This window comes from Protobothrops mucrosquamatus, unplaced genomic scaffold (assembly GCF_001527695.2).
Source record: "Protobothrops mucrosquamatus isolate PMUCROS unplaced genomic scaffold, P.Mucros_1.0 scaffold1325, whole genome shotgun sequence".
NCBI classification, from domain to species: domain Eukaryota; kingdom Metazoa; phylum Chordata; class Lepidosauria; order Squamata; family Viperidae; genus Protobothrops; species Protobothrops mucrosquamatus.
Window position 1 is genome coordinate 21757 of NW_015387525.1, and position 12034 is coordinate 33790.

Below are 12034 nucleotides of genomic sequence, written 5' to 3' on the forward strand. Positions count from 1 at the left end.
GCCTCTTCTGTGTCAATGGCTAAAGACATTTCTCTTTTGGGTAGGTGGGTGAGTAGGTGGAGAGAGGCAGTTTCCGTCTGTTTCTTGCGTTGGTTGGTAGCCAGATCTGGTACCATGTGAGAATATCTAAAAGGTTAAATCATAGCAACTAGACCAAAATTTTGTTGCTCATCCAAGCAACTTCATCAGTCAAAATAAAAATTAGATAGGCAGAGAGTCGTCAGAATGTACCAACTCTTAACTTACCAACTTCAGGGGTTTCTCCCCAAAATGTATTGCAATATATCAATGAAGACTCAATCATCCAGGCCAAAGGTATCTAAAAAGGTTAAATCATGGCAACTGGACCAAAATTGGCACATTCCAACGATTTCTCTGACTCTCTGCCGATCTAATTTTTATTTTGACCAATGAAGTTGCTTGGATGAGCAACGGAAGGTCTCAGATTAACAAACGTTGGTCCAGTTGCTACGATTTAACCTTTTAGATATTTTTGGCCTGGAAGATTGAGTCTTCACTGACCATGTGAGAAGTAATTTTCCCACTACCTCATCACCCTCTATCCAGTTCTCATTGCTTTGGTAAAAACCAGAGACGTTCATTCTAGGTTTGCTGGGAGTCTCATGTATTTAAAACTTAAGTTTGCTTTCTTTGCTTCCTTGTGGAATCGGTTGGCAGAGAAGAAATGCAACGGTTTTCAGTGCTCAACGGGGGTGTGCATCCCTTCTAGCAAGCGGTGCAATGGGGCACAGGACTGTTCGGATGGCTCGGATGAACAACACTGTGGTGAGTGTATTGGAGTGCGTGAACATTGTGGCCAGGGTGACAGTGGGGTGGCTGTGTAACCAGAAAGAAAACTAACTTCCAGACATTGGAGAACAACTTTTAATTGGCATTTGCAATTGTTCATTTCACTCTGCATGCACAGGTAGTCCTACAACTTCAACACCATTTAATTTAGGGACCGTTTTGAAAGGACAATAACACTGAAAAAAGTAACTTGTATCTGGTCCTTACATTTACGACTCTGGCAGCATCCCCTTGGTCACATGATCGAAATTTGGGCACTTAAAGCAAATTGGGCCACTGAAATGTTGGGCTCAGTTCTGCTTGTGAGTCAAGGACTACCTGTAAAACTTTCTTTCCCAATGTTTATTCTCTCCTTCCTGCCACTCTGGAGAATCCCTCTGTACACGCTACATGGATTTCATGTGCAAGAACCGGCAACAGTGCCTGCTGCGCTCCATGGTATGCGACGGCACCGTGCATTGCCGTGATGGCTCGGATGAAGATCCCGCCTACGCCGGGTGTTGTAAGTGAAGCTACTAGGAAGATGGGATTTCCAGGGTTGTGGAATTTCCCTTCCCTAAACAAGAGCTGTGTTGCTTGCAGCCCAGGATCCAGAATTCCATCGCACTTGTGACCAGTTCAGCTTCCAGTGTCAGAACGGTGTGTGCGTCAGCTTGGTGTGGAAATGTGACGGCACCGATGATTGTGGAGACTACTCGGACGAGGCAAACTGTGGTGAGTGGAGAATGTTCCCCTAGAACAGGGGTAGGCAACCTTGGCTCTTTTATGACTCGTGGACTTCAATTCCCAGAATTCCTGAGCCAGCATGGCTCAGCTTGAAAACCTCTTCCTTTCCCCTCAGCATGGCTGGCTCAGGAATTCTGGGAGTTGAAGTCCACGAGTCATAAAAGAGCCAAGGTTGACTACCCCTGCCCTAGAAGGAAAGGAGACATAGTGGGTGTGGGGAACGAGTCACAGCATGTATCATGACCTCATCATCCAGCCACATAATCTGTACAATGACACCGTTACATGGAGGATACTATTCTGTTGCCTTTGTGGTTATAAGTCCATGCAGTTTTGCTTTGTTCTAATTTCAGAAAACAACTACAGTTAGTCCTCGACCTATACAACACTCCATTTAGTGACAGTTCAAAGTTACAATGGCGCTGAAAAAAGTGACTTATGACCGTTTTTCACACTTAACGACTGTTGCAGCATCCCCATGATCATGTGATCAAAATTCAGATGCTTGGCAACTGACTCATACTTATGACCGTTGTGTCCCGAGGTCAATTGATCCCCTTTTGTGACCTTTTGACAAGGAAAGTCGATGGGGGAAGCCAGGTTCACTTAACCATCATGTTACTAACTTATTAACTCTGATGATTCACTTAAGAACTGTGGCAGTTGGAAAATAGGGCAAAGCTTAACCAATGTTTCACTTAACAACAGAAAATGTGGGCTCAGTTGTGGTCTACCTGTACACCCTCAGCATTTAAGGTGGTGAAAACTAACTGGGAATATTTTGTCCTGGCTAGAAAACCCAACTGAAGCCCCCAGCTGTTCTCGGTACTTCCAGTTCCAGTGTGACAATGGCCACTGCATCCCCAACCGATGGAAGTGTGATCAAGAAAACGACTGTGGCGATTGGTCAGATGAGAAGTCGTGTGGGGGTAAGAGAGAGAGGGGGGGAGGAAGAGAGAGAGGGAGAGAGAGGGAGAGGGAGAGAGGGAGGGAGGGAGAGGGAGGGAGAGACAGGGAGGGGGAGAGACAGGGAGAGAGGGAGAGAGAAAGAGAGAGAGAGCTCTTTTCCAGTTGCACAGAGTTCGTTTTGTGAGGCCCTGGGGTTGGGAACTGTGTTTTTGTAGATGCAGAACTAAAATTGCATTTGCCTTTTTGGCCTCAGCGTCCTGCTATTCACTTACATTTTGTTTCGAATAAACGACTGTTGCAAAAGCCGTCGCATTCCACGGATAAAGTCTGTCAGGATCCTTCTGATTGTATTTCTCTCATTTGAAGTATCGGCTTTGTTTCATTGCAAGTTTGATTTAAAAAAAAAATCCCTCCATCTCCACCTTTTAAGTCAGAGTTCTCCAAACTTGTCAACCAGCATGAGGAATTCTGGGAGATGAAATCCACACGTCTTAAAGTTGCCAAGTTTGGAGACATCCCCCCCCCCCACCCCAATCTAAGTCATGAATAAATTTTCGGAAGCAGAAAGGCCCAGGACTGAATCTTGTGGCACCCTGTTTGCTACCCTTTTCCAGACAGGTGAAGTACCTGCCTGCTGATTGGCTGTAGCCTTATCTTTGGGAACAGCAGCCTGTGCAAAGACCCCAGCAGAAGCAATCTTCTCAAGAGAAGTTTGGGGATAAATAATGGAGAAATAGTATTATGATGAATCTCAGTGTCTTGCTTTGGCTGTCCTGTTTTTGGGCATGGGACACTAATCTGGATGGTTTTGGTCAGGGGTGTGCAACTATGGGCCCTTTACAACCTGTGGACTTCAACTCCCAGAATTCCTGAGCTAGCCATGTAGGCTGGGGAAATCTCTGTGTTAAAGTCCACAAGTCTTAAAGTTGCTAAGTTTGGAGACCCCAGCTCTACAACAATAAAGTAGCATTCTTGGAATCCCCATGGTCTGTTTCTTGACTGGACTACCTTGAGGTTCTACTCTGACGTTGATCTGGTTGAAATCTAGGCTCTGCAGTCATCGCCATCACCACGGCAATTCCTGCCACGTGTTCCCCAAATCACTTCCGGTGTAATAGTGGGACGTGTATCATGAACAGCTGGGTTTGCGACGGATACCGAGACTGTGCTGATGGATCCGACGAGGAGGCCTGCCCCACCGCACGTAAGGCGCCCTTCTCTTTGGGCTTGCTCCTTTCACCCTTTGCTAGACATCGGTTTTAGTGGGCTGGGCAAGAAAAGGGGGGGAAAATGACCTCACACCATTGCGCAAATGACACAAATTGTACCATTCATGTTACATGAATGCCGGATGGAGAAAGCCTAAGAGCTGCCAGATGTTCCAATAATAGGGAGGAGGCACAGAAAAGCCAACTTCCAGGAATCTTGGAAGATGATTAATTTGCTTTCCAGTGCCATCGGTTAGCAACTTGTAGCCACTGGAGATATGCTACGTTCACTCATAATACTAAGACAGGATTTTTTAGCAAGGGGTTGAGGAACAAGCATTAGTGGCTTGGCCTGTGCAGACAACCAACACAACTCCTGGTTATGCACTAAGTCCATATGGATCAATTTGCATATTATACTGGGAAGTGGAGGACTGTGGGGTCTTTATTAGTCTCTGAGCTTGGTGGTTTTCTTGCAGAAGTTTCATTACCCAACTAGGGAACATCTTCAGTGCTAGAAGAGGGTGGGTTTGGGGTGGGGAGGAGAAGGAGGAGACCAAGTCCAGTATATCTCAGGGATACCAAGGTTGGAAAAACTCTTGGGGCCAATTTGTAGAGGACAACCTGGCTAAGGTCCCATGTAAAATGACCAAACATCTTCAAACATGCAGAGGTCCTTTTGCAGGACCAATTCCTTAAAGGAATGCTACATGAACATCTCTGCTTTGATTGGATGGGGAAGGCATCCTTTTTGCTGAAGTAGCCAGCCCAGGTGTGACTGAGTGCACCAGCTTCTGATGGCTCAGATTTAGTACTAGGAAGGATCAGATCATGGTTTGGAAGCTGCAGTCAAGTTTTCTCCTGTCTCAACAGATTCAGGCTGCCATCTGGTGGTATGGGAGGCAAAGGAACTGGCTTTGTCTACAAAAATAAATTGTAGTCCAAGGAAGCTAGCTTCTAACACAGTGTTTCTCAACCTTGACTATATCCCAGAATTTCCCGTGTGTTCAGAGCAATGTTTCTTAATCTCGGCCATTTTAAGATGTATGGACTTCAACTGCCTGAATGGCTGGCTGGAGAATTCTGGGAGTAGAAGGCCCACACATCTTAAAATGGCTGAAGTTGAGAAACACTGCTCTAATGAAGCAGGGTAATAGTATCTCTATGGCTTCTGATATTTTTTCCCACCTTCTGCCCACCCAGCTGTCGGTGCCAGTTCCACGTCTGCCAGTGTCCATGGACGTTGCAGCCGCTTTGAATTTGAGTGCCAGCAGACCAAGAAGTGTGTCCCAAATTGGAAACGCTGCGATGGCTTGAAAGATTGTCAGGACGGCACGGATGAACTCAACTGCCGTAAGTCTTTGTTGGCTTTAGTGAGAACTCTTGAAAGATTCCTGCTGTCCCAGGAGTTTCCCTTGCCTTCTTCTCTTGCCAGACAATGCTGGGAACCCTCTGGAATGGCTTCCAATCCGTACCATTGGTTTTGCCTTCCTGAAAAATGGCCGCGTATCTTTGATGCTCACAACTAGTGTCTCGTTTCTCCATTAATTGGGTTCAAACAGATCATACAAACCCATAATGTTGGTTGGTCATGAATGAACAAACCCTACAGTTGTGATGATTAAATAATGGTAGCTCATTTCACCATTAACTGGGATCAAACACATCATACAAAACCATGTTAACCGGTCATGAACAAACCCAACGGTTGTATGAATAAACCATAGTAAGCTCATTTCTCCATTAATTTGATTCAATTAGATGTTACACAAATTTAACATTGGTTGATCATGAATGAAAAAAACCAACAATTGTGATTGGTTAACCACGGTAGCTCATTTCTCCATGAATTTGAATCAGTTAGATGTACAAAACCATAATATTGGTTGGTCATGAATGAACAAACCTAATAATTGTATGAATAAACCATGGTAGCTCACTTCTCCATTAATTTGATTCAATTAGATCAGAGGTGGGGAATGATGGCCCTTTTATGACTTGTGGACTTCAACTCCCAGAGTTCCTGAACCAGCATGACTGGCTCAGGAATTCTGGGAGTTGAAGTCCAAAGGTCATAAAAGGGCCATCATTCCCCACCCCTGAATTAGATTGTACAAAACTGGTTAGTCATGAATGGATAAAGCCAGTGGTGATGAGTAAACCATGGTAGTTCATTTCTCCATTAATTTGATTCAAATAGCTCATACATGACCATAGTATTGGTTGGTCATGACAGAATAAACCCAGCAATCGTGATGGATAAAGATCTACTAGGCTTTCAGGAAAAGCAATGGCACCAAAATTCAGGAATGCTTTTACTATTCAAAAGACGGCAAGATTATTTAATGCGAGGCAACTAAGTAGATCCTCCCCGTCTACTTGTTGTAAGATGGCAGTGTTGCATATTTTTCTGTCTTCCAGCGACTCACAGCACCTTGTTATGCCCTAGTGGATTCAGATGTGAAGATGGGGAGGCCTGCATCATGAAGATGGAACGATGTGACGGTTTTCTGGATTGTCCAGATAGCAGCGATGAAAAGAACTGTACTGGTAAGTCCTGGCATCTAAACAAAAATCTGAAAACAATGAAGCCAGTGGAATCCAATCCAATCCAATCCAATCCAATAGCTTTATTATGGTCCTTAACCAGCCTTTTCATTAAAAAAAATGTACAGGGAAAAAGAGAAATCGTATGACACAACAGTTTGTTGTAGGGGAAGGGAAAAAAAATAATAGGACAATAAAATGTCCTATCGAATTAAAAGTTCTATAACTTGGTGAAGATATTTGACCACCCAACACAAATAGTCCTTGACTTATGGCCACAGTGGAGCCCAAAATTTCTGTGGCTAAGCGAGACAGTTGTTAAGCAGGTTTTGCCCCATTTTATGACCTTCTCTGAGACAGTTATTAAGTGACTTCGCTTAACAGCTGCCATAAAAATGGTCGGTTTGGGTCCGGTCGTGTGCTGCCACCACTTAACCACCTCAGTGACGTACGACTGGAATTTCAACCCCAATTGTCATCGTATGTAGAGGACTGCCTGTTTCCCATCCAATGAGGCTGGTGGGTGGAGCCCAGTTCAGAAGGCCTGTCTCACGATGGCTTTTCCCCAAGGTGTTTCTTGCTCCCATCGTCCTCTGCCTCCACCCTGCTTATTCTGTCAGCAAAACTCCAGCCCTCGATTCATTATGGTTGAGATAACATCCCCATTAAGGGCCATCGATCGCCCGTTCCGTTCGGCAGCATACCTCTTCCCATGCGGCCGTGCAGCCCCCTTCCTCCCCGAGCAGGAAGGGTCACTGAGCATCCATCAGTCTTTAATTAAATATTGATTGGGAGAAGTCTGCCCAGATTCTGTTCACCCACCACGACGTGGAAAACGTCCACCTGGCTGGAATTTTAAAAGAGTGCCGTTCAACTGCTTTGAAGCCGTTTCCCAAGGGCAGGGAAGCTGATATTAGAGAATTTAGTGGATCAGGGGAAAAGACTAGGAACGGTTTGAACTATTCTGTTTTTATTTGGGGGCGTTCGCGGGGAAGGGGCCGCGGAGGAAGCGAGGTCAGGAGCTCAACCAGGGCCTTTGATCTGTGCAGCTTGGGCAGAAGCCCACTTGAACTCAACTAAGTTGCCAATCATTGGGGGGGGGTGGATCCAACTCTCTTGATTGTAGCCCCTCCATCGTTAACCTTTAAGAAGAATCTCCAAGCACAATTTATAAGGATAATATGGGAAGTCCTTGACTTACCGACAGTTCACTTAGTGATCGTTTGAAGGTACAACGGCACTGAAAAAAATGACTTAGGACCGTTTTTCATGCTTATGACCGTTGCAGCATCCCGTGGGGGTCATGTGATCCCCTTCTGTGACCTTCTGACAAGCAAAGCCAAGGGGGGAAGCCAAATTCACTGAACCACCGTGTTACTAACTTATCAACTGCAGTGATTCACTTAACAAGTGTGGTAAGAAAGGTTGTAAAACAGGGCAAAACTCACGTAACAAATGTCTCGCTTAACAACAGAAATTTTGGGCTCAATTGTGGTCATACGTTGAGGACTGCCTTTGCAAAAGTTTGGGTCCTGGTGATCGGTTGTATTAGCTGCTGTGGACTGGCTATGCAAGGAGTGCATAGTATATAAATGGATTGGATGGATGAATGGGAGGGAGGGAGGGAGGGAGGGAGGGAGGGAGGAAAAAAGGATAGATGAAGGAAGAAAGAAAGATAAGGGATGGAAAGAAGAAAGGAAGGAAGGGAAGGAAGGAAGAAGGGAAGGAAGGAAGGGAGGGAGGGAGGGAAGGAAAGAAGGGAAGGAAGGAAGGGGAAAGGAAGAGAAGGGAAGGAAAGAAGGAAGAAAGGAAGGGGAAGGGAAGGGAAGGAAGGAAGGAAGGAACGAACGAACGAACCTTTAGCCCAGAACACTGTTTCTGCACAGAGGTGGTGATAATCTCAATCCCTTCTTTCCAGTCCTTATCAAAGTCAGGAATTTTTTTTTTTTTTTTACATAGATGATACTCTTGTCTATAAGGTTCAGAACCTTCAGTGGACAGCTGACTTTTTAGGCAACATCACTTTATCCTGGGCTCAGCCGAAGAAGATGCCTCTCTCTTCCTGTGTCTACAATATCTACTACAGGTAGACTGTCTGATTTTAGCCTTCTTGCTAACTCCTGACATCAGGGAGCTTGACTGCAGGCTTAAAATTAGGCCCCGTGTGCTAACATAGAACCTCTTATTAGTACAATTGCTATTCCGTTCATGGCATATGCAGCAAATTGTACAGTACTCTGTGCAGCTCCTAAATTAGCTTTTCTTGGTGGGAATCCAAGGGTGGAGAAGGCAGAATCGAGCCGTGTCCTTTACCAGTGTTGATGTTTCACTGACCTGATTTGCACATTAGAATGTGCTCATACGTAACTGTGTTTTCCTGAGGAACCTAAAAGTGGCTGATTTCATACAACACACTAAGTCACACTCTAGCCCTATTGATGCTTAGCGTGCATGGACCCAAACATGGATGGAATTAAATGTATTTCTAACAATATGATTGATGCATGCATGGAATAATTTCAAAAACTGCCTGTCAATCACTCCGCCGCAGTGATGTTGTGGTTTTTTGTCCACTCCCAAATCTAGGATGGTGGGAGAAAGCATGTGGAAATCGGTGGAAACCCACAGTAGCAAAACCAACACCATCTTGAAAGTACTGAAGCCAGATTGCACCTATCAAGTCAAGGTCCAGGTCCAGTGCCTGAGCAAAGTATACAACACCAACGATTTCATTGTCTTACGGACCCCTGAAGGACGTAAGCGAGTCCATTTCTTCACAGCCCGCATGGGATAAAGGTGGGGTAAAAACTCATATTGCTTGGGCCCAAGTATTTAATTGCAGAGGAGAAGGTCTCTTGCACTATAAATGATCTCTAAATGTTAGATGTTCAGGGCAGGAATCCCAAATGACCTTATCCTATAGATGTTGATTGAGGTTCTACAACCAAATAGAGGCCACCAACCCTTCTGGGACGTTGATTCCTTCCGAGCCACTCTTGCTGTTGGGAACCTTCTACCTTCTTCATTTACCTTCTTCATTTTTCCTAATTTTCAAGCAAAATCTGTCCCTCAAGATCACTGTTCCACGTTCTGCATTCTGGAAAGATGCAGAAGGAGCAGTCCCTTTCAACCTTCTCAAGGCTGTGAATCCCATTTCTTTCTACCTTCTTCATCTGATGGGCATGTGTCTGTAGCATGTAGAAAGGGTGGTTGAATTGTTTAATTTCCGCAACTGCAAGGAGATCATTCAGTTGGAGAGCTGTGCTTGACTCATGGGTGTCTTGTCCTTTTTACCAAAGAAGGATGCGTAGAAGAATGGGCTCTCAATGGCTGTCAGGGTTGATAGCTTTTTGGGGTCTACAAACTAGACCCCAAACACAGCAGACTAGACACACTAGGGCTGGGTACCACCAGGGCAAGAAGACAAGTTGCTCTGTTCTCCAAGCTCCTGAATTTCATGCATCTGGTTGGCCAATAAGAGATACAGAAATCTGGGATCGATCAGTCCCTGGCTTGCTCCAACAGGACTACTTACCTACTCATCTTCCTTCCTCCTTCCCTCTTTCTCTTTCTCTCTCTTTCCAGTTCCAGATCCCCCCCGCCATCTTCAACTGCAGCTGAAGAAAGAAGCTGAAGGCATTGTGGTTTGCCAGTGGGCTCCTCCTGCAAATGCCCATGGTCTAATCAGAGAATATGTTGTAAGTATCTCGGTGTACATTGAGATAAGCTGACCCCAATGATGGAGAATTGATTTTAACAGGCATTCAGGCATAAGGGGTGCCATTTTTCCTCCAGTGATCTTACTCAATTGCAGTTTCACTCCACAAATATACGAGGTCAAACCTGCAGATTCAAACCTTTCATTTGAGGTCAGGGCAGGATCTTAAAGATTTAGCCTGCTGATGGTGACTTTAGCAAGGAGATGGTTGTCCCTGTTTTTCCGTCCTGGTAGGTGGAATACAGCAGAGCCGGATCAAAGGAGTGGTCTTCCGTGAGGGCTCCCACCAACTATTCAGAAGTTGAGATGTTGCAGGTCAACGCCTTATATGTTTTCAGAGTGAGTAGATGTTTTATTAGACCTCTATGAGCATCAAGTGATCTTGGCCTGTAGAACTAGGAGATTTCTATTCTTCTGTTGTCCCAAAAAGAACATATATTTAAAGGGCAGTGGATTCAGTGTAATGTAGCCAATCAAAGAACAGATTCTGATGGAACCTCAACTATCAGGATTGTTTAACAATGGAGCCAGTTAACTAGGGGAGGAATGTCCTTGTAGAAGCTTCTTCTGAGAATGTCTTCCAGATTTCTTGTACCAAGCAAGAATCTTTCTGTCTTTGTTCTTCTCTAAACATTTTCCTTGATGGAGACATCTTGGGTGGTTCCTTTGATGAGAATAACCCATAGTTGTTTGGGAATCTTCTGCATGCTTAGCAATCACCACCTTCCTCCACCACAGTTTTCCTGTAGATGTGGAGATCCTTCAGCCCAAGGTCCACCTGGCCACCAGTCTGGTCTGTCCATGGCTGTTGGGATCCATCACTTGGCAGAAGTCTTCTGGCTTTTGGGAATGGCTTTCCCAAAGCTTTTGAGTTGTATTGGCTGGGAATATTGGGTTTTGTAGTCCCTACCCCTTCGGGAGCAGATAGAAAAATTCTGTTTTTGATCACTCGGCATTTCCTTCAGAATAACAGCGAATATGTCATTTGTTCCTCCCTCTCCTCCCTGCCGTTCACTTCTAAACTTCCTTGGCGTTTGTTTTAAAAAAAGAGCTATTTTACCAAGGGAAATTCTCTTGCCTATTTTAACAAGCTTTCTGTTTTGAAAAGGTTGCTGCAGTAACAAGCCGTGGCGTGGGCAACTGGAGCGATTCCAAATCCATACGAACCATAAAAGGCAAAGGTAAAACCTTTCCGGGATTAATTTCTTGAATTCTTTTGTTGCACTAGACACTGAGGTTGGTAAACACAGCTAGATGGCAGCAGCTGTTCAAGCCTGGCTGGTCTCCAAAAGCTCAGGAGATCTGCCTCGGCTTTGACTTGCACGAGAGGGATCCCAGAGCTGTGACAGAGGAGAAGGACCTCCTTGAGCAATGCGCGAGAAAGCACTTCCACATGGTTGCCCCAAAGCCCTTCGTGTCCATGAAATCACCCATCTTTGAGCTGACACTTAAAGAGATGCTTTACTTAATTGCAGGACACAACTGCCCTGTGGTGGTGCCACTTTAAATACATATAGATATACACATACACGTACATATGTACATATATGTATATGATTATATGTATATGATTATATGTATATGTATATGTATATATGTATATGTATTATATGTATATGTATCATATGTATACGTATGTATATGTATTATATATATATGTATCATATGTATATGTATATATGTATATGTATATATGTATATTCAAAATTTTGTGGCTGGCAAAGAGTTAGTGGGAGACTAGTATAGCTATTTCAAGCTCATTAGCTCTCATCAGCTAGTCATACCTGTCAGGGATTTGAACCTGGGCAGCTTGCATGTTAGGCAGCTGTATTACATGCAAGCTGCCCAGGTTCGAATCCCTGAAAGGTATGACTAGTTGATGAGAGCTAACGAGCTTGAAATAGCTATACTAGTCTCCCACTAACTCCTTGCCAGCCACAAAATTTTGAATTTATAGTGTTCACAGTATGTGAGGTCTGCCTGCAAAACATGCTCCTAGATTGGAGCGAAACGCAGAACAGACTGATTTATATTTGGTAGACCGGGTGCCTCACCCAACAGATAAGATATATATGTATATGTATATATGTATATGTATTATATGTAAATGTATATA

General features: G+C 44.4%; 1 protein-coding gene across 1 annotated transcript in view; it reads left to right on the forward strand.

The window, feature by feature from the left end:
• The window catches only part of SORL1 (sortilin related receptor 1), a gene marked incomplete at its 5' end in the record, with an annotated part of 44219 nt that overhangs the window by 21751 nt on the left and 10434 nt on the right, over window positions 1-12034 (forward strand). The window contains 12 exons of the mRNA XM_015821405.1: window positions 679-786; window positions 1181-1312; window positions 1393-1524; window positions 2331-2465; window positions 3494-3649; window positions 4857-5006; window positions 6075-6203; window positions 8160-8286; window positions 8787-8956; window positions 9786-9898; window positions 10153-10257; window positions 11027-11099. Coding sequence (XP_015676891.1) covers window positions 679-786; window positions 1181-1312; window positions 1393-1524; window positions 2331-2465; window positions 3494-3649; window positions 4857-5006; window positions 6075-6203; window positions 8160-8286; window positions 8787-8956; window positions 9786-9898; window positions 10153-10257; window positions 11027-11099 — 1530 coding nt within the window. The remainder of the gene's footprint in view (window positions 1-678; window positions 787-1180; window positions 1313-1392; window positions 1525-2330; window positions 2466-3493; window positions 3650-4856; window positions 5007-6074; window positions 6204-8159; window positions 8287-8786; window positions 8957-9785; window positions 9899-10152; window positions 10258-11026; window positions 11100-12034) is intronic.